General features: G+C 37.3%; 1 protein-coding gene across 1 annotated transcript in view; it reads right to left on the bottom strand.

Annotated features, from left to right (window-relative positions):
* Positions 1–26075, bottom strand: part of DOCK4 (dedicator of cytokinesis 4) — a 235756-nt gene that overhangs the window by 114315 nt on the left and 95366 nt on the right. Inside the window, exons 9-12 of the mRNA XM_066183071.1 lie at positions 11288–11369; positions 10613–10673; positions 8646–8778; positions 6618–6706 (exon numbers count right to left, since the gene is read on the bottom strand). Coding sequence (XP_066039168.1) covers positions 6618–6706; positions 8646–8778; positions 10613–10673; positions 11288–11369 — 365 coding nt within the window. The remainder of the gene's footprint in view (positions 1–6617; positions 6707–8645; positions 8779–10612; positions 10674–11287; positions 11370–26075) is intronic.

Below are 26075 nucleotides of genomic sequence, written 5' to 3'. Positions count from 1 at the left end.
TATGTGCCTTATTTCAAAGGAAACAGATGTTTAATAAGTACCTGAACAAAATGTTAAAAATCAAATCCCCACCACCACAAGAACCTAGGTAACAATTGTAAAGAACTTGTAAATATATTCTTTGAAGAAGTTAAAATCATGCATATGTGTTCTATAATTCGCTATTTGAAATAGTGTTAAGACTTTTTATTCTTTTAGTACATAAAATGAAGGAAGTCAATACTATCCAACAAGTAGAACAAATTTTGGAAAAGGCTTATAAAAATATAATGCAACTCCAAGATAGAAATACAAACCAGCTATTTTATTATTCAGCCTTAGCTAGGAATTTCTGGGTTTAAATTGAATACCACTTGCATCACATAAATCAACAGTGTGTGCAGAAGGACCAGGGCAGCGATTGTTCCCCTGCCCTCTGCACTGGTGATGCCACACCTCAAATCCCATGTTCAGTTTTGGGCTTTTCACTACAGGAAGGAAACTGAGGTGCTGGAGCATGTCCAGAAAAGGGCAACAGAGTTGGTGAAGGGCCTGGAGCACAATTTTTATGAGAAGTAGCTGAAGTTGTTTAATCTGGAGGAAAGGAAGGTGAGGGGAGACCGGATCGCTCTCTATCACTAGCAGAAAGGAGGTTGCAGTGAGGTGGGGGTCCACCTCTACTCTCAAGTTACAAGTAGTAAGAAGAAACTGCATTGGAAAAGGCTGCCCAGAGAAGTGCTTGGGTCACGATCCCTGGTCATATTTAGAAGACCCACTTGGCAGCACAGAGTTAATGGTTGGACTCCATGATCTAAAAGGTCTTTTCCAACCTAAACAATCCTATGATTCTATTATTGCAGCACTGAGTTGAACAACAAATCATAGTTTCTACTGAATAGAATATCTCCATGACAGCATCACAACTGTCACATTTTTCATTCTTCTCTAAAAACAAATCTTTTAGCAACACTGAAGAGAACAACAAGAATTTAACTCTATTACACCCTTACCTCCTCAGGGCCAAATGATCTTGGAACAACACCATGTGCAAAATTCTTTATATGTGTAATCTTTTGGCTTTAGCATTTTTTGAGAAGAAAAAAGAATGCCTTAATTCATTGTATACTTAGTGAAGCACGTAAGAGCAGTATTCTTATTTTAAATGTATTTCAAATGGCATCCTTCAGTGACAACTAATTCTTAAACACATCAAACTGGAATACACATAATCTCCCTGTCACAAAACAAAGATTGAAAATGACAGAGTTATAAATTGACCTAGAACTAGAATAACTAAGCAAATGCATTTGCTTTTTAAATGTTAGTGATGTGAAGATAAAAAATACATTTCAAAGCAAAGCTGACACCTGAGAAGCTTGTTGACAAAATACAAGCATCAGAAATCTTTTCTGTCATTAATTATATGCCCAGGAGTTACCTAAAAGTTATGTATTTCATGTTGTTTTACCTTCTCTGTGAAGTTCATGTTACTACTCCTGCTATCACTTCTCCTCATTGCTTTCCCGTCATTGCACCAGTCAATTCTCCACTGTAAGCCTATGCTTTCTTTTTGGCCAAAACTCATAGCTGTTTCTAGCATGGAATGCACATTTGGTTTCCCATCTGAGATTTCTTGTGCTGAATCACAGGAAAAAGCTCTCCTTGCAACAACTCTGAGTGTGGTAACCCTGTGCACTGCTGGGGTAGTGTCATGCAAACAGTCACATTGCTTCTGGTATCTAGAAAATACTCTAAGTTACCACAGCTCTGTTCCTAAAAATATTATGAACTTATACCAAGCTACCAATTCCCCCCCGCATTTGATCTCTTGTAGCTTTTCACTTCACGAGTGTGAAAAAATGATACTCCTTGATTAAGGGGCCTCTGCAGTTTCACCCCTGCAAGGTAAATAATAACTCTAACAGGCTTCCTGCTCCAAGTCAAGGAATTTGTTAGCCAAAGCTTACTTTTTGTGAAATAGAAAGTCAAACATTCAAAATACACATTCCCTTGAATTTCTCAGTGTTTGACAGTAACCACGGAAAAATGATATCATCAGACTGCCAAGGGACTGCTGAATGCAGGTAAATAGGCACAAGAAGGCCCCAAAGCACATATCACTTTTTCTATCGCACTTTGAGGTGGGTTCCTCTTTCTGCTGGTGTTGGACCACGTAACATACTGAGGACCCTATCTCAAAGTGCGATCAAACTTTTTTGAAGTTCAGTGAGGGTGCTCATTCAAACGCAAATAATTTTAATTTTAGCCAATCTAAACTAAGTTTCATAGAACCAGCCTAGCACTGTATGATCTGATGAGTATCTTTCCTCCTTAGGATGACAGATTGTCTTTCTTCATGATGGTATTGTCAGCAAACATCAGCCAACACATGGGCTTCAAGTCCTCCACACTTCAATCAGGGCATTCTAGTTTCAAGCACCCACATTAATTGAAGTTAATGTACAATTAACACTGTTTCCCGCGGAGCTGCAAAGTAAGTTAGGCATTGCTACCACAGAATACACCACACTGCATTCAGTAAAAATGCAATTAGGTTACATCACTCTTGTCTAGTTCATCAGAACATTCCAAGATAATGGCACAGGAAAAGACTTTCCCACTATGTTAGGTGTTTTCACAGACTCCACACGATTTCAAAGCTACAGAGCAGCTAGACGTGTTTATAATTTCTTACATCAGTAATTTAATCTTTATAGGACATGAAAGGATTTTTACCTCCTTTGCTGCCACAACTGAAAAGTGCATGTATCCCTTTCTCAGCTCCCAAGAATTACTGCATCAGGCACATGCAACTTTTCAAGACTTGTTATAAGGAAATCCTAATCGGCATTTACAGAAAACTTACACTTAAGACTGTTAGGATCCTAAAGGGAAAAGCAGAGCAAGACAGAATATCTTGCCTCCTTTAAAAGTAAGTCATTCAGTCTTTCTTTTCATGGGAATGTGAAGAAAAAGAAATCTGTAGTGCATTTCATCAATATTTAAATATGATTTTTATCAGGTAACTCACTGGGGACAACATTCATATATATCATGACATCCAGCCTTAAACGTCTCTTCTGTAGGATTTGGTAAGAGGACATGAATATAGATCACACTTCAGAAAATTATGCGCTACTCAGAAGGCTTCAGAGCCACTTCCACTTTCCTCATGGTATCACGAATATTTTCAGACCATATACAAAGCTGAATAGTTGCTGCAGGGAAGTTGGGAGAAGCCAAGCAATTAGCATGCTCATCTGAGAAATGTAAGACTGACTGAAAATCCTTTTCCAAATAAGAGCTCTGGTTCTACAAATACAAAAACAGAAATGTGCTATTTTCCTCATAAAATTGATGCAATTAAGTGTGAGGTCTGTGCAGGAATATTAGTTTTTCCACTGCTTTTTGCATTTTAAAACAAAGTAACCAGCTTCTAATTCTAAAAAAAATTAGACAAAGAATAGATTTCACAGTCACCTCTGCTCCAGATATTACTGAAACCTGGTTTGTGTAATAATGGCATTCCACAAATACCAAAAACTCAATGTAAGAAATAACAATGCTATTAAATGCTGTGAAGGTTGTACAATTTGGCCTTTGCAATATTGATTTGATCTCCTACACCAGGAAATCAGGTGTTTTCCAGTAACGTGATACTTCACACCAGCTGCAAAGACCAGCGGTGAATGGGAATTGCATCCACTACCTGCTACTCCACTCTATTAGATTCACACAAAAAACACATTCCAGCTCCCACTTCAGCCAAGGATACTAAATTATCCTTGAGACTAGGTCCCTCCTTCCTTCCATTCCTGCACCACTGAGAAGAGGAAAGGGGATGAACATCTGACCCCTGCTCCGTTTTGGGCTTTATAAACAAGGGGCAGTCATTTGCCTTTATTTGATCCTTTTTAGACACAAGCTGAGAATAAGATGCAAGAGGATTCTGTACTTAAGAATGTCATGAGTTGAAGCAGAAAAAGTAGCTTTTGGCAGTGAGGGGTTGAGTGGCAAATACAAATGCTATAGTCTGTCACTATGTATTTTACATGCAAGACTCTCAAAGTACATTTTGAGTTCCTTTTTAGATTACCACAAAAACTGAAAGATTTTTCTTTCCTGACGAATATTATGAACTAACTGATAAACTATTTTAGCAGGGAGGACACAACAATTTGGGGGAACTAAAATGTGTAAAATCTTCTGACTTGAAAGAAACTGTACAGGAATATGAAGAGGGAACAAGCTTAGAGAACAGACAACAGTCTGAAGCATCTTTGCTGCTGTTTAAAATGTGCTTCCTTTCCAAGTTTTTTTTAAGTATTCAAGGTGATTTGAAAAAGGCAAGTGTGATATAAACCAAAAGATCAAGTTTTCTTACATCTGGCTCATACCTACAACAGTTCCTAAAGGAGAGAAAAGACCTCTCTCTCCTGTAATGCAAGGTGTTATCCCTTTTTGACAACAACAAGGTGGCAGCCAAAGCTAATGAGGCTCCAGAACCAGCCACAGAACACTATCACAGAAAAAGACAGCAAATGGAAAATAAAAAGTAGTGTAACAACAATATTTTCCATGAGGTGTCAGCAGAAGTATCTGAACATATTGCTAAAACCTTGCAAGTGCTTTTTCAGGCTGCTAAAGAGTCACAGGAGAATTAATTTCATGTGTGTGATATAAATAACCTTCCATAGTTTATCTTTCACTTGCTCGGTACTTGAAGTGGTGTTACTGCTCGCTTCCTCTTTCTCTCTCCAACCTTCATTTCCCACTACTGGAATTCTGTGCTGCTCTTCCCTCTTTGCCTCCCTTACCCTGACAATCCTTTCCAAAACGTGACTAATCTTCCATTTGCTACCTTTAGTTTCCAGACCCCCGAAACATGTAAAAAAATTAATGTGCCACATCTTTCATGTTGAATATTCACATAATTAGGAGTATTCGAATTTATCCAAAGTCTCCTAAGAACTGCACATTTAACTGTGAACTCTTATCTCATGAGAGAAGAATACAATTAGCAATGTATCACAGAGTAAGCACATATTGCACAGACAGTCAGAACAACCAAGAATAAGGCTTTCTTGATGAATATCATTAACATATTTAGGAAGCCAAACATTAAACTTACTCAGTAATGGACCATTCTATTTTCAGTACATGATTTTTACACATATCGTCCAAAAAGATCCATGATATTCTAAACCTTCCATATATGTAAATATGTGGCTAGATTCTATATGAGAAAATAATCTAACTAAAAATGGTTAAATATATAACTTCAAACTTGATAAATGAGCTTTTATGCTATTTTTGGTTATCCACTAAAGATGATTAAACATACATTTTCAAGATAAACATTATACTTGAAATCAAGTTAAAGGAGCCTGCAATGTACAATATAGTTAGTTAAAGGAGCATGAAGTCTACTACATGAAAGGCATTAAAAATACAATACACTGGAACCTCAAAAATGAGATTTTTCTACGGTCATATTTCAACTTGCTGACACTTCCCAGGGAAAATCAACATTTGAATACAGGGACACTAGACTCATTTCAAGTTCAAACCCCCCCCCCCCCTTCGAATGACAGAATTCAGAAAAAGTTAGTAAGTTGATATTAAAAAAGGAAAACAAAAAATGCAAATTCAGCACCTCCTGTGGGTCAAATCACCATCTCATAATAACAAAGGTCAGTTGTGTCCCATTCCTTAAGTCTCACACACATTTATTTCAGACAGTTCCAGTAACGTACAGATGACTGTGGAGGACTATTGGTAAGTTCTTAAATTACAGCTCAGCATCTTGCTCAGCTGGAATGCAAAGCTACCAGTAGGAATGCAGATTGTACAATCCTTTTTTTTCTGAAGTGTAATATATAATTGTTCTGGTTTTGGCCATGAGGGGTGAGGTGTGGGCATGTCTAGGTTGCTATTCTATACCAGCTACATCATTGATGGTGTGGAAGTAAGGAACCCTGGCTTCCAGGAAGGAGAGGAGAGGCCTAGGTCAAGAGAGAGCCTGGAGGAAGGGGAAATTCATCCATCATTTTTGGTTGTTGCCCAGACCTTCACTGACCATTTGAATGTGAATCACCCTCTTTTGTACACTTTTATTAGTAATATTGCTGCAGTTTCTGTTTCTTTTCTCATCTCATTGCTCTTTCCAGTATGTTGTTTTTACGTCACCTCAGGATCTCTGCCTTTCCTATATCCCACCAGAGGGGGCAGGAGAATGGCTTGTGTTTTCTTTTTAGCCTGAGTACTAAACCGGGCAATACCATTCCTGAAACACAATAGTAATGTCCAGGGCAAATTTTATATTCCTGATGAAAATGTGAAGCAGAAATGTCAAGCAATATAGATCAAAATTTGATCAGCTCCAGAACTGAACAAAACTCCACTGAACTGTAGCTCCTCAGCACAGAAAAAAAGTTTATATTATATAGTTCCTTGAAGAAAATTTTTTTTTTTTTTGAACGGGCACATAAACAGCAGTATTGTACATTTTCATCTGACTATTTTTCTCTATGAAAAAACTGTTTCTTTCATAGATGTTAGTCTTTCTACAATAGTTCTACTTCTTTTGCAAACTAAGAAACTCCTAAGAATGGAAACAAAGGTGGCAAATTACTCACCTGCATTGGAGCCTGTCAAGTTGTAACGTGCGTTCAGCTTTTTAATGATATTTTCGTGGATCTGATACCAGTCACTCTCTGTGTTGCACCTAGAAAAACAATAACTTTCTTAATTCTGAAATGGAACACAAATTTATCAGACCAACTTTACAAAATATCCCTAAGTAACTCCTCTTTAGCTCACGAAACAAATAACATAGTAGGAGCTAAGAAAGCCTCATGAAACTGCCTCTCTTAATGGAAAGAGGGCCCTTACCATTTGAGAAAGGCACCATGAAGTACCTGCTTTGTGTGGCAAAGGATAGGAGAAAGATAGGAACAATTATGCTGAAGAACTCAGCCATGACTAAGTTCATTTCTATAAAGATCTATCCTTCAGGGCTAACCCACACAGAAACCTATCTTGTGACACTCCAAAGAAGACACGGGACTCAGAGCTGGTCTTAGTAAACAGAAAAATCTGTGCTATACTGATGTCTTAAGTTTTAGCTTTCATATTTTCCAGATTCTGTACTGCCTTAGTGTGTGACATTGAACTTCATATGAAGTGTTAGCAAGTTGTCTTCACAGTTTAGTTAGACAAAACAATCCTTTTCCAGCCCATGAACCAAGGACACCATTACAGACTCAGGCCCAAAAGCATAAAAAACAGGGAATTGAGGAGAGCAGACTAGGAGGATGGGACTTCATAACCTGAAGCTGTAATTGGACAATTAACCCAAACATGTAAATGGACCAAAACTTTAAAAAGAGTGAAAACTCATGACCAGTCATCCCTCTTGCACCAAACCATGGCTGGGCTCTCTTACTGCCCAGGTGTATCCCTTAAAGACCTTTTAATAAATACCTGCTTTATTCCTTTAGCACTCTCTAGCCTCTGTTCTAGGTAGCCTCCCTAGGCATCGATAAACTTCAAAGTTAGTTAAAAATGTTGTTGTCTTCAGGAGGTAGTCAATGAAAGAGTATTGATTACATTTCAGGATACATTTAGAAAGTAGCTCATTTTCTATAAGAAAAACCTGACTGTGTTCTAATCATCACTTTTCAAAGTTTAGACTTTAGTTAGCCTTAGCAGTAAATCTGATTTCTAGTGATAATGCTTCTTCCATTGTTTTTGTTATCTTAAAATAAACAGGCAATTAAAAAAAAAAATATAATAGGTAGATAAACCTAACAACTTGTTAACCAAGAGTGAACATTTATATTACTTCAGTGTTCTGAGACTCTAAATAAGAGCCAGCCCACCTGTTCACTGTTAGACAAAGCTGCTTTTCTGCAGCACTGATTCCAGCAGTTCTAATTTACCACAGATGGAGACAGAGGAAAGACACCTCTGCCTTCAGGATTTGAGTGCTACCCCTGGGAAGGGCAGAACTTTCTCATACACATGACAATTTGTGTCCCAGGTATATGCAATTAGACTAGACCATTCCACAAAACAGTTCTCACTATGATGTCCAAGATCAGCAGGAAATTACATGCACTGAGTTGCTACTAGAGAATTGAACCTTCTTCCAATTGCTATCAGCCAAAACCCACTATCTAATCAAGCATTCATTTTAAACCAACTTTTGATTTTTCATTCTCCAGCGTTAACTGCCTTCTATGTTTTTGTTGTTCCCATTATATAGTTGCTTCATTTCAGAAGATACTCTGCCTGCTTTTTTTTTTCTGTAGCTACAAAGTACTTCCACTAGATGCCTTGGCAGCACAAGGCACTTAAGTCCTAAAAGCACTTTAAGTTCCCATAATAAGAGAGCTCCCGAATAATGTGAAAAATGTCAATACATAGACAAATAGCTAAAAGGAAGTAGCCTTTATCTTTATTATTATCCCATTTTATAAACACACCTATAGAACTAGCCAAAATTTCCAACTATGATAAAAAAAAGTCAAAAAACCCAGCTACTGTCCATTTCTGGAAAAGAAAGGAGCTAGAGTTATTTACTCACACTGCATTCAACGCCACTGATTCTGATGTAAAATGACTTGAAGGTACTTTCAAAAATTAAGAAAAAAAAATCTTACATGTAGACTTTTAAAACAAGGTCATCCTTTGAATCTCCTGCCAGCAAATCTGCAATACTGAGGACTGCACAGCCAAAGGGCCGTCTATACTGTACATTGCAGGCATTTTTCTTTTCTCCAGCTCCCATTCGTCCTGCCAAACAAAACACATATTTGATGCATAGTCCATGGAACTGTGTCTCTCCAAATCACAGAAAGGGAGGCAGCAAGCAATCCAGCTCAGACAATGCCAAGTAGGCTCTCATTAGGAACCTGGTCCATCTTTATACTACATTCAGGTAGCAAGTGATACAGCAAGTCTACTAAGTATGTGGTGATCTAGAAAGGTCTCAGACCAGAGGTTCTGCTCATCCCCTCACTCACCACTTTGTCATAGAATCCTCATGACACTATCAAATTAAATTTAGAGTTCAGACATGACAGAGTGTTCAACATTCGCTGTCTGGTAAGAATTATTTTATTGTGGCTGTTGATACCCATAATGCATGTGAGAGGTGTTGTGATGGAACCATTACAATTTGGTAATCAAATGCTGTTTCCTTAGAGGCAAATGGAAAGCAAGGGTATAATTGATCAGTTGTAGAAAAATAAAGGAGATGAAACACAGGGAGAAAAGATGACCAAGAGCAGAAGAACAATTTATGGTAAGGAAAAAAGAAGGCAGTCAAAGGAAAGAGATTTGAAACAAAATATTTTTTCTAGCCTTTTCTATTTTATTTAAATACAATTTATCAATCTTCCCACTGTGTTCCTGGCATTTTAAACTGCCCTCTTTCTTTCCATTTTATTCAACTGTGCATTAGCAGTTATGTATCTTTCCCACCAAGTCTTAATTTCTGACAAAAGAAACCTACGGCTGCAGTTGCCGCAGGGCAGTGTCTTCTCCAAATATCCCAATGCATCACAGCAGCTTGAAGAGTAATTGTTCATTTTCACACCACAAAGCAGATAAATGTTAGTTTAACTTTTTAATATTTCAGTGGTTCACATATAAACTTGGCTGTGAATATATTTGAAAATTATACAACTGGAAAAATCCTACTCTAATATTTTTAAAACATTTTTTCTTCTAACTGTATTTACATCAGAATTAAACATATCTTTTCCAAAACCTTGCAAAAAAAAACCCCACTGTATTCTGATGAAATATCAAATCAGCATAAAAATGCAAGGAAAATTATTTCTCACAGCTGTAAAATAAAGTTTATTTTGTAACAAATTGTTTCTGAACTCTGCACAAGTTACAGCAACTGTGCTTCAAACCAAAATGTCTTTCAAAAATAGGAAGAAAAGTTAGTACTGCACTGATGCAACTAGAGGCAATTTACAAAGAAAACAAGATATCTAAGAGGTCAGAAGCAGACCCAAAGATTATTGTTTCACATCAGTACAATCCAGAGGACTTATTAAAATAAGGACCTAACACAAATGTACACTTCTCCTCCAGTTTTTTTTTCTAGAGGACTTGATATCTGTGTATAGCATCAGAGATTAAAATTTTTATGAAATATTGTCCATTTTTTCACCTCTCCCACTTTTTAAAGGAGTCAGGAAGAAGATTAAATTAATCTGAACAACATCAGATATACATCAGATATTATATACAAACGAGGTACACTGAATGTCCAGACAAGCTTTTCTATGTTCAAAGGATGCTTGAAATCACACTTTAGAACAAGAACAGACTCACCAATGACAACTTCATCATCTTAACACAGCTCATCTTTGACACTTTCATTTTGTTTTGTGATAGCAACAAACCATACTGCATCTAAACTCAGCAGTATACTTGATAAATAACAAAACAATGATGAGAAATCCAAGCAATTTTTCCAACAAAAACCAGGCATTTTCTTTTCCAAAAGTTTGTTCAAAAATCTAGCTTTTATAACAAATCCAAAAAGTAGCCCCAAGCAGTTTTAATTTATTCACTGCCAGACATCCAACAAATATAAGATTATACCTACCAATTCGGATAATGTGCACAGTGATATAGATGTCCTTCCTGAGTTCACTGCTACCCAAATCCTGCACAAGATCAGAACCTCATTATTCATGACTCCTGATTAAAACATGACATTTAAAGAGACCGGTACACACTGCCTTCACTGCCAGTGAAAGTGATAAATGAACAGTGAGTTCCCTTATACAGCATTAACAAATCCCTCCAACACTTTAAATTGGGAGTCATGCCCTCAAAATGAGTATTCTAAAACATCCTAGTTAGAATTTGCTGTAAAGTAGCAAAATCAGTGGGAAGGCACAAGAGACTTGCTGTGTGCCTTGAACAGCAGTGATGCATTTGTGCAATTCCAAATATTCTGGAAGTACAGAGAATGCTGCACAAACAATCATTTGGCTGTAAAAAGTACAAGGAAGAAACATAATTGGTCCTTGTTGCAGAGAGAACCGGTACATATGCCCACATGGAAGTTCAATAAGTGCCCCCATACTGCCAAAAAACATTCAGATTGTGGGTTCACCCATATCCTTCAGCCCCTCAAACCTGCCTTTTGAGTTGATGTTCATAGCAAAGTACAAGCTTAGGGAGCAGCTCCAAGTCAACCACACAATAACAATTTCATCTAACTTCTATTCTCAACATCCAGCACAAAAAAAGATTGAGACCAGGGAGAACTCACCACAAAGAGAGAACAGTGTCTTTCAGGCTTTTCTGGACATTTTGGCAAACCATTTCTATTCAGTCTTAAAAAAAATCTTTCACTGTAAGAAAACAAATATGACAGATATGTTGAAAACAATACAGCAAAAGTAGATCTCACTTTGATCTTATTTCCAGGTGCAACCTTCCTCAAGATAAAAACAAATGAAATAATTTCTTTCTGAAAGTCTCAGATGTATGAATGAAAGAAAAAAAAAAGGGAGACACTAGTGAAGGGTGGTGATTAAGTTAATCAGCACTAAGAAAATTACTAAAAACTCAATACAAAATAGAACACTAATTGTTATTTGGAAGAATGATATTGTACTTCCTAGTACACAGAGAAACACAAGCAATAAAATCCATTTATCCTAGAACTAAAATTAGATATGTAGTAAGTTATTGATTCTTGCTAAACAAATGTCAACATCACCATGTTTGTATTCAACCAGTATTCTTTCTCATATGTAGGATGATGATTGTAGGAGATACTTTTCTTACATAACTCTGTTAAAACCTCTCGCTACAGTAAATTGATTTTAACAGTTTTGTAAGAGTTTTGAAAGTTCCAGCAGGGCAAATTTCATTTTTGAAATCCTGTTTCGCAATCTACTGTGGGGTGTTAAATGCTGCAGCTGATACAAGTATTAATACTGCTAGTAGGGAGATGCAGAGAATTCTTATTTCCAAATAGAAGATGGCACAAGACCACACTGGAAGAGAAATTATTTTTTGAAATATTTCCAGTAGACAATAGGAAACTCTAAGCAAACCTGGCAATTCATGCATGGCAGTATTATGAGAAAGCCAGCCTTCCATGCTTTGGATAATTTTCTCTAAGACACAGCTTCATAAGAAGTATAACAATCACATTTCTGTAGTGAGAGATGTGGAAGATGGGAAAGGCAAGTAAGTGTTATAGACATTTCCCTTCACTGTCTCACCCCCAGCCCCAGCAGGCGAGACACATTATTTTGGATGTCCTGTAAAGCTCAAATCAGAAATAAAATTTCCTAAGTACAACTAGTTGCTGTTGGGTTTTTTTTGTTGGGTTTGTTGTTGTTGTTGTTGTTTTCTCAGCTGTATCCACACCTTCTGCTTATTCTGGAAGCTAAACATGGTTTTTACCACTCCTCTATATCAAGCATAGCTTCTTTTCAAAATGCAGCTGGAAAATCACCAGAAATATGTGGGATAGGATCCATCTCAATAGGGACTAATTAAATCTTTATTGCACCAGTATTTGCCTTGTAGAAAATCTGCATCGATCATTCACAGAATCAGTCACTCACATTAAAAGGGACCTCAAAGGGCCTCTCCATCCAAACTCCTGCTCAGAGTGAGGTCAGCTATAAGGTCAGATTAGGTTGCTCAGAACTTTAGCCAGTTGGGTCATGAAAACCTTCAGTTATGGAAACCAAAAAGGCTCTCTGAAAAACCCATTCCAGTGTCTGAATGTCCTCAACTTCTACTTTACATCCAGATGCACATTCTCTTGTTTCAGTCTGTATGCCTTGTCTCTCACTGTCCCAACCATGAACCATCGATGTTACTGATCTTCTTGTAGGTAAATGGGAACAAACTTTTTACTGGGGATTGTTGCCACAGGACAAGGGATAATGATTAAAACTAAAAGAGGGTTAATTCAGACTAGATATAAGAAAGAATGTTTTTACAATGGCAGTGGTAAAACACTAGAACAGGTTTACCAGTGAGGTAATAGATGCCCCACCATGGAAATACTCAGTCAGGGTGGACAGCATTCTGACCAGCAAGACTCCAAGACTCTATGATCTTGGAGGACTTTTGCAACCTTAATGATTCTGTGACAGAGGGGCTGAACTAAAAGACCTTTGAAGATCCCTTCTGATTCAAAACATTCTACACATCTGTGATTATTCTGTGATTTAGCTCCCCTCAAAACTGCTTCCCCTCCAGTCTGAGCAAGCTCCACTGCCGCAACCCGACCTTCCAGTGTAGGAACTGCTGCTTACAAAAAACATGAGGCCTTCTGCTGAACTCACTACAGCTCACTAATATTGTACTGAGGGACCCAAAACTGGCATGGTCTGACCAATGCTGAGCAGGGGATGATGCCCTCCCATAAGGAACTGGCTACGTTCTTATCAACACAACCCAAGACGCTGCAACACTCAAGAGCACATATCTTAAGAACAATTTCTGGAGAACACTGTTTTTATATGCCAGCTATCCAGGCTGAACCAGTAAATATTTAAGACTTTCTTAATGTGATTCTTTGAAAACTTTTGTGCAATCTTCAGCTGTACAGCTATCTTATCAGACACCATAAAAGGCAAAACCTAAGAAACAGCAGAGTGGAGATCACATATCAAAGTACATGAAAATGTTATTTCCTCAGCAAAATGTTATTTTTTCATTCCCCTTTTATGATACAGCAAACTTCCGCAGCTTACATCTCCATGAGAAACATAAAATTGAGTTTTAAGGACTGTTTATGCAAGTGTATGTTTACAGAGAAACAAGTTGGTATTTTGCTTTTGATTCACAATTGGTTTCAAAATAATTATGCCCTTCCATTTAGAATTTAGCTAATTTGCAATATTGGAAGATACAGTAAAAAAATGTAGAACTTTGTTTATAGGTCTCACACAAAATTAGTGCACATTGAACAAGAATTATTAATTATATTGCCAAAGTACCTAAAGTTTTAGGACCCCATTACGTTAGGCACCATGCCAAACTGGATACAAATGAAAAAGCCTGCTCCAGCAGTAACAGAGCTTCTTTGCACTTGGTACGTGTCAGTAAAAATTTGGCCAGTAAAGGTGATTCTGAATTTTACCACTTTATTTTCAGTCAATATAACAATCTGAAAGTAATACAAACATACATATATCACATTTCACTATGTTTTTGTCTTTAAAACAAATGCTAGACATGTTTCAAAGAAAAATACCATTCATAACCTATCTTCATAGTTTACCTGTTAACTGGGAAATATATTTAATTGCGAGTGTATTTTGCATTTAATTAAGTTTACATTCCACACAAACAAAGGCACATCTTTTGAAAGCTTCTTATTCACTATCCACTACAATATAAAATTTTCAAGCTCTGCTTATACTCTCAGATCATGAGATTATGATTCGCAACACAACTAAAAGCCAAAGACTTTTGTGATTCCACAAAGAAATATATTGATTGCAACAGATACGTAATGGTTACACAGGTCTACTCTCCTCATTTGCATTTGAAATTTTGTTTCGCTGAAGCAGAGGACCCAGTGGCAATGAAAAAAGCAAACCAAAACCAGCAACAACAAACAAATCTTAATCCTTGCTCAGTGCTTTACAATAGCTTTTTCTTCCACTAGAAACATTTAACAGTACCAGTTACAGTTCAGATTAAAATGGTTATCCTTGAACATTTCTAGGGAGCAAATATAAGCAGTTAGACTTGTAAGATTACAAAACAAAACTGGCAATGTTATATCTATGTAGATAGAGGATGGGCATTTATATACCATTTCAAACGATTTCTGTAGAGACCAACAGGTTGGAAAAAGTGCCAAGAAAGTAAACAGCTTTCATAAAACAAAGTAAAGACAGACTTCCCAAGATCTGAAAGCCTGGCTTCAAACAGCAGTAAAAATCTCAGAGGGTTAAATCCAGAGCTAGTATCTTACTGCACAGCAGTTTTCTCAGCAGTCAGCTACACATACATAGATACAGCAAATACACACAGCAGTACCCAAAAAACAGAAATACCTCTTCTTTGTATTAAGATGATTTTAGTTTAGACTACAATTTTTTCTTTTTATGAGCACCGATCTCACCACTTAAACATGTCATACATATTTAAACTCAGCTGTCTTCTCACTGGAAATAAGGAAATAACTAATGCTGGAGAGATTAATTTAAGAAGGTCAGCAAGGGATTTTTGTACTGTAACTTCTCATGTATTAGCAGAGTAACGTGTTCCAAATCTGGAGGCTTAACAGATGCATTTTAAAGGAACGTGGCTGAAAACTGTTCTATTTTCATATGTGACCCCTATTTCCTTAGTATTAGCAGGAAAACATTACCACTCACATGGTACCAGTCTAGACAGATTGCTTGCTCTATGATTTATAAACGCACTATCAAAAAAATCTGGCCAGATTTATACCACATGGCACACTCTTGTGGAAAACTATAACATCAAATAGCCATAGTTCTCAATACAGCCCCACTTTCAGACATCTTTATATATGTTCTCTACTTGAAAATAGGTTACGGTGATTTCCAAAGTAAACAATGAGGACCAATAAGAATTCTGTCATGTAATTCACCACCTCTAGTTTATTACATTCCCGAACACTGTCAATGGATGTTCAGTAGGAACTTGAATCAGAATTGCCTTCATTTACAGCTAAAGGCTCAGTGGTTTTGGAAGACCCAGATCAGATACAAAATGTTACCCTCATACTTAGTAGTGAAGTACAGAGGAATGTTGTACAACATATCATAAGTTACGGAAAGATCATAAAGCTTTAAAGTACATCCTTAATCAGAGAATAATTGAATGATAAATGTGCCAACATAACTTAGCAGTACCAGCTAATTAAGTCAGGTTCTGTATTACATCTCTTATGTACTTAAAAAACCATTCCCAAATTTCTAACTGTAAAATACAAGGCAATAAGCAAAGGGGGAGAGAAAAGTAAGAATGAGTACTATAAAAATGTCAGCCAATTTCAGATAAAGATCAAAACAAAAATACTAACAAAAAACCCCAAAACAATCTTATGATGGTACATTGAAGCTTGTCTTTCTGTCCCCTAGCCATGCTGACAACATGAGGGAAGCAGAAGATAAAAGCATTCAAAGAATGTTCATAGATTTATGCAGTACAGCCCAACTTCCCTTGGCTAGCTGTACAGTTAACGAGGAAAGGAAAAAGCAGAAAAGGAGACTGGAGGAAAAACAGAACAGACTTACACAGTTAAATCAAGATGCTACTCTCATCTTCTTTTGCCTCTTTATTGACCAAAGATAGCCTTGAGAAATTAGTTTTTATTAGTTTTTATGAACATAACCTATATTATTTTAGATATTTGCACCTGTATATTAAATGAAAGATAGTATCATAAATTTCTTAAATGAGCTAGAAAGCAGTAACTTTGAATTATTTTTCATGATGTACCAGGAGCCAGAGGAAGATGACAGTTTAAAAACAGAATACCATTTTTAGGAATCTACTAGCAGGCATATACAACTAAAGAAAAAACATACCAGAAGCTGAAACCTTCACTGATCTTAGTCTGCCACCATGGATAAACATTTTGCATCACAGCATTACCAGTACACAGACCTACAGATCCTTTAAGCTGAATTACAGTCTTGATTATTATCCTAGTCAATGACTGAGCTAACAGCACGGATACAAGGAGATTTGCAGTATATTTCTCCAAAGATGGAAATTAAACCTGAAGGGAGCAGAAGAAACTGGTAAAGTGAAGGGAAACAACAGCATTTTAGAAAATTCCCCATCCGCCAACAGCCCCTGGCTTCATATGTATTCAACACCATTTGGAGGTTTACGAGCAGCAAGCCTGTATGTTGTATCAATCCTAACAGGCCTTTTGCTGGTAGCCAGTGTGACTGCAACACGTTCTTTGTGAGATTGTAAACCAACTATATATATATATATACATATATACACACACATACATACACCCCACCGGTGATCAATATGTCTCATGGTTACCTAAATCTGCTGCATACATGTCATGGCTGGTACATACTGGCACATACTCCTACATCAACACTGCATTTCTTTCTGAATGTAGCTAATTGTTTAAGCTCCACCAGTCACGTGACAGGTCACCTCTTCCACTGTTTTTGTCATCACACTTAAAACCAGTTATTTCTTCTGTCAGTTTTCAATTTTTACAACAGAATCAGTAAGAAGGTTATTTGTTAATGCATAAATGTGGTGTAATTGATAACCACAGGTTCCTCTTGGGTAGGTTCATCTACTTTAAAAATGTGTCTATCAATAGAAGCTCAGATAAAAGATCGATGTAAGCTAGCACCCTTGTCCAACGACAGCAAGTAGAAGATATTTGAAAAGAATCTTTAAACAGTGAATAAGAAGGTGGATTTGTTTCACTGAATATGGCTCTTCCTGAGAGGAATTGAGCTACATCATGAAATACAACTAATTCTAACACACCATCACTCCTGGGAGGGCTTGTGAAAGTTATAATCAAATGAGGCTCTGTCTACCCATAAAATACAAAACCAAACCTTCTCAGAAGCATTTGCTTGCTAGACTACACTTGCGGCTTTTTTTTTTAGGAACTCGTTCCTACCTCATTTTACTTATTCACAAGTATGCAATTCGGTGTAAAGACCCATGCAGCAGCTCCCATACATAGGACAGTCTAGGCCATCAAGCCAAAGAAACACTTGCTGAAGCACCAACCCCTCCTTGTTCTAGCCTAAATGAAAATATTAATTCTATTGCAATTCAAGAATAGCTAGTATTTAAAGAGCAATTTATCAAAAGTGTCTCACTAACGACAACAAACTATACAGCATTGCAAAAAGTCAGATAAAATGAACGATTTGTAAAAGCGCTGAGCTGGTAGCTCAGTCACCAGTTCGTTCACCAACAGTGGTGTGGGGGAGAGAATTGGAAGGGTAAAATTCAGAAAACTTGTGGGTAACGTAAAGGCAGTTTAGCACAAAGCAGAAGCCACACACAAAAGCAAAGCAAGCAAGGAATTCATTCACCACTTCCCATGGGCAGGGATCCAGCCATTCCCAGAAAAACAGGGCTCCATCACAGGTAACAGTGAGTGAGAAAGACAAATGCCATTACTCTGCTGCCTTTCCTTCTTTTCTTCCCCCAGCTTTCTATGCTGAGCATGATGACTTTTGATGTGGGATATCCCTGCATTGGGGGTCGGTTGGGGTCATGTGTACCAGTTGTATCCCCTGCCAACTCCTTGTGCACCCCCAGCCTCCTCACTGGTGGGGTAGGGTGAGAAGCAGAAAAGGACTTAACCTTGTATAAGCTCTGCTCAGCAATGGCTGCAACATCCCTGTGTTACCAGCACTATCCTCAGAGCCATTCCAAAACACAGCCCCGTACCAGCTGCTGTAGAGAAAATGAACACTACTTCAGCCAAAACCAGTACACAACAGCAGTATTACTAAAACAATTAGAACCTCCTACAGACCAGGACAAAGCATTTGGATCCCCTGGTGTTGTGGGTAACCCAAAATATTATTGCATTCCTGTGGTGGGCTCCATCTTGGAAAGATGCCATTTTCCCTTTGTCTCCCTATGCGGTCAGTGGTGAGGGCCACCATCTTAGGAGGAGGTGGTACTCCAACAATTTGGGTCTCTCTTCATACCCCCTTGGTTCCTGAGATTTACCAATTTTGTGTCTAGTGATTATTTACTGTTATTTTATTGCCTGTTGCTGTTGGGCTTTTTAGTAAACTGGTTCTTTTTCACTGATACCTAGTCACATTTCCTCCTTACTCGTGGAAAGGGATTGGTTGAAACTAAGGGGAGGTAACTAATTTTAGAGTGTGCACCTCTTCAAATGGTCTTAAACCAAGACACCCAGCAATGAAGGTTAATCTTTATCTGTAGAAAATATCTTCTTACAGAAACTACCATAAAGAAGGAGGATACAGTTGTGTCAAACATTCCTTTCATACGTCATCTTCCCACTAGATGAATCCTATCTGCTTATACTATTGTTGTTGATAAGTATCTAAAACTGAGCTAAGAGTAGAATTAGTCAATTGTGAGGGAGAAATAAAATATGTATTTCTACTGATACTGGTATCCCCTGTCCATGGCAGGGAAGGTGGAACTAGATGACCTTTTTGGTACCCTTCCAATCAAATCCATTCCATGACTGTATGGTATCTGAAAACTTTAAAAAAAATTAATAGGTACAAAGGAAAAACAGGACAGACTGATAGAAATATTTGTAACATACCAGCCCACTGATTTTGAAATTTCTCATTGGTCCTGGTATGTTTCTGTGAAGAGTTTCTAAATCCAAAACAGATTTCAGGCCAAAATCTGAAATCAGACTTAGGGAAAGAATAGAAAAGACAAGTAAGCTTGAATAGCCATGGGATACCTAAGAGGCTCAAGTTCCTGTGTTTGATTATGGAATGCTGATTACATTATGGGTCAGTATAATAGCTATAGTGAGTAAATGTTTTGCCATCTAAAACAACAAATTACAATGTACTGAACAGGGCACACTGACTGACTATGCCAGCGCTTCAGTGTTGTCACCTCTGGAGGATCTCCACAGCAGGCAGTTCAAGACAGTATTCTCAAGCAAAGAAGCAGAATTCAACTGAGGCACATCCTTCCCTATTCCAGTCTGACTGGGACCAAGAAACAATCTTTTTGTTAATCTCCATTGACAATTCCCACTCCAAAATATCTCCACATCTAGGATCCAAGCAGAAAGACTTTTACTGCTACACTACTACTGCCAAGAAAAGGCTAACAGCCTCTATATGACTCGACTATATTCCTACACAGAGGAATTTTTTCTGTTCACAATGAATAACTGGAAAAAAATATGAATATTTTCTGAGGGGAAGCGCTTGAAGTTTCTGGAACTTCAGGGCTCTTTTTTAAGGTGCTTTTTGTAAGCACAACTGCAGCTGCATTAATACATTCTTGTCTACAAGAATGGGCAAATTACCATGTATCTTAGAGCTAGTAATGAAATAATTAAGCCTGCTTATATATTGTGTGTATATATATTACCAAGATATAGGATGACATAATTTAAAAAAGAAGCAACCACATTCAGAAATTTACATGCCAAGTTAACCATCTAAAGAGGTATTTTTATTCCAAATGCATAAAAGATTGGTATGAAAGTAGTGGCTGCTCTCTTGTCAACGTGACCTTTACGTTTTCTTTGAGGTGTTTTAACTTTCCTGCCAAAATTAGGACTAACTCTTGAATAAGCAGGAAGTAAATAAAACTAGGTTGGTTTTATTTTGCTTCTAAAGAATAGCAAACCAGAGCAGTAAGTGACTGAACTAGAACAGAAGACTCTTAAAAGAGTTTGCTAGCCAGAAAAACCAAGATGCTTCATCTCTCCTGCATCTATGAGGCATATATATATTTATATTTATATATATATATATATATATATATATATATATATATACACACACACAAATATACATATATGCATTGATTTTGTGTAATTCACTGTAGCACAGTTTCAATACTGTGCAAGATTAGATATTTTTGGTGAACACAGCACAGGAAATTGAAAACACCACTGAACTACCCTATGCTGCGATCCACTAGAAGTGCAATCATGCTTTTGTGGAAATACTGTAACAGAAAAGTAGCCCTGAGCTAATCAATAGCTTCTGATTCCCATGGGTTGTTCCTTTTACATAAAATGCTGCTAGTCCCTTCAGCTTAAATCCCTGCCCTGTTTAGCAGGCACATCTGCATGGAAAAAGTCAAGATCCAAGAGTACCTCAAGACAAAAAGAATCCATGGATAATGTGAAGGTATCTGAGCAATAATTTCCAAGGAACAGTACTAACAAAGTGAAGGGTAAACACACCAAAAAGAGTATTTTAAGGGGAAAAGGTAGAGTAGCCAATCACCAAATTATGGATTAAAAATTTTAGGGAGCTCCTAATATAAATAATTCACATTGCTGAAAAGGTACAACAAAGTCTAGTCTGAACTCTGCCTTTGGTCATTGTTCACACCTCCCAGAAATTGTGTGCTATTAGTACCAGGTAATTATGCCTGAAGCACAGCTAAAACACATCCTTAAACAACTCAAAAATACCATATACACCTTTTTTCCCCCTGAATGATACTAATTCTCACAGATAACGTTAGAAACAAACCCCTGTCTTTATGCAGGGTTATTTATTAATAGAGCTTCTGAATTTCCATGACATTCAGAGACACAAGACTTAAATATCAAACAATCAAATATAGAAAAAGAAACCATATGCAGAAGCAGAAAATCTTAATACCAACTAATGTGCATGCATGCTCTTACATAATTTTTTTCCCCGTCTCTCTGCAGCTTTTGCACTTGAGATACATCGAACCATTTGAAATTATTTCCAAATCCGGATTTAAAGTGTCCTCACAATCATTTTCCAAACTTAATTTGTTCTCATCTCTGATTCAGAACAGAACAAAGAAACAAGAGTCTGAAAAGAAGATGGAAAGTAATAACAGACTCACACATTGTAGAGCTGGGCATCCTGGCGGACACCAAGCCAAACATAAACCAGAAGTGTGCCCTCGCAGTGCAGGAGGCCAATGATATCCTGGGATGCATCAGACATAGTATTGCCAGCAGGATGAGGGAAGTGATTCTTTTTCTCTCTACTAAGCACTGGTTATACCCCATTTGGACGTGATGAATGGACTGGATAGGATGCTCTGAGAGCTAGGAATGTTTAGCTTAGAGAAGAGAAAGCTCAGAGGGGATCTTATTAATAAATTAGAATGTATCTGAAGAGAGGGTGCAAAGAGGACATTCAAGCAAATTTCAGTGGTACCCAGTGAGGCAATAGACATAAACTGAAGAACAGAAGGTTCCCACTAAGCATCAAAGAACAAATTCTTTACTGACAGATTGTGTCTGAGCACAGGTTGCCCAAGGAGGTTAGGAAATCTCCACCCTTGGAGATATTTAAGAACCATCTGGACATGATTTTTGGAAACCAGTTCTAGAGTGGTTATACCAGATGACTTCTGGACTTTCCTTTCAGCTTTAATCATTCCACGATTTTGCAATTATGTGTAAGTACCATATACAGGCTGCCCAGATAGATAGTTGGGTCATTTGGGTCTTTATAGAAACATGGTTTTTTTAACGTCTTCTTCATCTTCCACCTCTGAAAGTTAATAACTGCCATGATGCAACATTCTGCCACTTGTCTACTTGCTCAGAAGTTCCAAATTACTATAATTATTGAACTATCCCTCACAACAACATGTTATGTTTTTTGTGAGCCAGAGGTTCCAGGTTCTTCAGCTGTACCTTTTTATGAACTTCTGTAGCCTAGCACTGAGTACCCATCCTACAGCTTCACGAATATAATCCCCATCTCCTTTGTGGTCTAGAGTTCAACATGACTAAGAAGCAACAAAGAAGTTGAGTCTCCTGCATTTAGAGTGCTGATGTCCAGAGTACTGATTCTAAGTATAACAGATACTGATAGCCAAGTGTAACCCATTTCTGTGCTTAAAATAATATTGAATCTTTGAGCTCCTGTACAAGAGAGATCATAGGGATATATTTGAAGAAAGCCATCTTGGGTTGTCAATAGTGAACCATCAGGATAGAGAAAATGTATTATTAGCTTGATTCAAGAGGTATCCAAGCTATTCCTTGCAGTTGTTAACAGCAATAGTGAGTTGCACAAACTTTAGCTAGAGCGATGACTAGAAGTCAGGTTCTTTGAGATGAGCAGTTTTCAGGTTTGAAGATGCTGATCAAGGTTGCAAAATACATCTTTAAACATTCTCTTACTATACCAAAATCCTTTTACATTATTGTAGAACAAGGGGGGAAAATTGCCAGTATGTTTTTCAAAAATACTAAAAATTAGAACATCAAGTAGTGAATATTTTGACTAACTAATGTGGATTTCAGCTTTTGGCAAGTGTTTTCATTGAATTAAATGAATAACTGAACTGAAATAAGAAAGGGATAAAAAGATTGATGATGTGGATGACACTAAAAGGTGATGTTGAGAGTACAACAAAGGAACAACAACAACAACAAAGGAAGGGTAATCTTATCCTTTGATATGGTCTGGAGTTTACACAATCATTAAGGATATAATCAAAAGCTCACAACAAAAATGCAGTTTGCTTTCACTGGCCTTGGATAAACAGCCTATTCTCTTTGTGCTGTTTAAGAAACTCTTCTCATTTGAGGACAATATGATAATTACAAACAAGGTTGTTCAAGGTGATAGAAAAAGGACGATCAGCATGCCAACTTATCTCCCCTCCCCACACAGATGGGGCCAGAGGCATCAATCATTCCTGATAAGATGTTCATATCGTATTGACACAGACACAAAGCGTTTATCAATGAAAGAAAATTTTAACACACTCCATTTTACTAAAGCGCTGCCTTGAAATTTTCCCATTAATAGTACTGCTACTTGGAAAAAAAGAAAATGGTTTAGACAGCTACATAAAAGCTATGGGTCATATTACAAATGTAAGAATTTCTACAGCAGTATGTTGGCATAAGACAGAGGCACAAACTCCACATAAATGTAAAGGTCAGCATAGCAAATGGGACTGAGCAGAAGATGATGCAGCAGTCTTATGCATACTCATCAAAGCCAAGAACAAGGGCCACAGTCTGAACTGAACAAATGTAGGCAGCAGCCTTAACACCTTCCATTCCCTTTTTCATAATACACTACTCAGTGCTGTTTTCAAAATTCTCCTAAAAAACCCAGGCAAGATCTCTAGATGGTAACGTGCTACTTATATTGATACAGTCTTACGGCATCTACACTGGAAAGGTAGGAATTTCAGAGGACATGTGGATAACTTGATTTTTTTGAACACAGCCATCTGGTAAATATTTTCTTTGGGCTTTTTGGCTTTGTTTTTTTTATAGCAGCAGAATATGTTTATAGCAACAAATAAAGTTAACACAGCCTCAGTGAATAATGCACATTGTCTAGAAAACAACTAAGCTCTTACTTTGCCCCTTGCCACTTGTTAAACTGATTCTATTAAAAGTTAGTGAGATCTTTCCAGGATCTGATTAAAAAAAACAAATCAATATACTGTTGATTAAATGATTGGCATTCTTAGAGCTCCAGCGTGAATGGCCCCCTGGCTATACTAAGGTCATCACTGCTGCAAAAAAATGCAGTATTGGGTAGCTGATATTAGTACATGTCAATGGAAGGCACAGACTGTCATCAAATGTTCTTTATTTCTCTGAAAATCTGCCACTGCAAAACTTTTAACTGTGTAATCCCTTGAAGCACATATCATTGGCTTTTTAAGTGTGATCTTACTGCTGAAAGAAAAGCTTGTTTCAATAACATCTGTTTGGGTAAGAGAAAAAGATATTCCCAAAGCCAACAATCATCACCACACTCACACTCTTCAGTACTCTAAATGCTGGGACTTCTAAATATTCTATATATTCATATTCCAAGGAATAAAAAAACTTCTGAAACTTCACGAATGACCACACACTACAACTGATTTATAAAGCAGCTAATAAAGAACATCAGAACACAGGGTTGTCGCAGTGTGCTGAAATGTTGCAAACACGCATTTCCAGTTTTCCTTTGGAGCTGTAACAATGGCCTATCTCTTACCTAAGGTTAAGTGTTTGTCACATTAAATCAATTGCATTCAGGGTTCTATAACCCCTTTGAACTCTGAAATTGTTTTTGCAATGTGATTGTAGTAGAAACAATTAAATCCCAAAGCACAGCTAAGTTACTCTGTTTTACACAACTTTCCCCCCATTTAAACTATGATCCTGTAATATCCATCTTACATACACTATTTTATGATCTACATGCTCAAGTAAAAATTAAATAGAATTAGGTGGTTTTGAAGACAATCTTCTGATCATCTCCACATTATGATTCACAAGCCAGAGCAGTCTAGCTATGAATCCAAACTAGAACATATGCTGCTGCCACTCAGTCCACACAACCACAGATTGGGTCCATAGTAAAATCCTTAAAACATTTACACATGTTAACATAGGGTCTAGCATGAACCGCTGCTCTACAAATCCACTCCTACTGGCTGGCACTTACAGCAGTCTTAGACTTTCAAACTGTTGATTTGCTTACAACAAAATTAGGTTATATAAAAACAAATCTTCAAGGCTCCATATCAAATTGGTAAGTCCTCCTGATTTTGCTTTTCTCAAGCATTTGTGCAACATGCCAGACTCCAGAACATATTTTACAAAAGCATTTCCTTAACAACACAAAGTACCAGTACAGATTCAGAGAGAGTATGTTTGAGCTCATATTCTTTAGAAACAATTCTAAGTAGACAGTAAAAGCTCAGCAGTGGCCAGAAAACTAGTACTGAACTAAAAGACAAATCTTAAGAGATGTGACCATGGACCTCTTTCACTTTCCAACTACAGTAGCAGCACCTCTCTACAACTGCATATGCTAAAATGCTTCCTTTAGGATACTCTACTAGTGAAATTAGTTCTAAAATTTAGGCACCCTCAATATAGTTTTTTTACTTTCTTAAAGAACCAAAAATATCCAAGGAATGCACAAACTGGGTTTGTGACCTTAACAGAAATAAGAGAGGAACAGAAATATAAGTTTAGAAGACATAACAGTGCATAAACCAAAGAATTTTACTGGGACAAGCCATATGGCTGTACCATGTCAAAGCAGTACCATTCACAACTTGCTCTACCCTAACTCAGGGGCTATTACTGTTCTAGGAAACTGCAAAGCAGAAGGAAGGGGAGACAAATGGAAGATGATACAAAAACACACCAGGGAAAACCCTAGGAACCATCAGGGGCTGACTTCAGCTGTTTATTGATAATTTCAGTGATAGCAAAAATTACTCCTAGCAGCCAGTTTAGCCAGAAAATATGGATATATACATATGCATACATATCAAGTGAAATTAGCATGCACCAATTAAGTTGAAAATGAATGACTTGCAACTGTAGTCTTAATAAGCAGAAGCATGTCATGACTCAGATTTAACTACTT

Source organism: Chamaea fasciata, unplaced genomic scaffold (genome assembly GCF_029207755.1).
Source record: "Chamaea fasciata isolate MVZ Bird 193981 ecotype frontalis unplaced genomic scaffold, bChaFas1.0.hap1 SCAF_5, whole genome shotgun sequence".
Lineage (NCBI taxonomy): Eukaryota > Metazoa > Chordata > Aves > Passeriformes > Sylviidae > Chamaea > Chamaea fasciata.
This window is presented reverse-complemented; position numbering and strand designations above follow the sequence as displayed.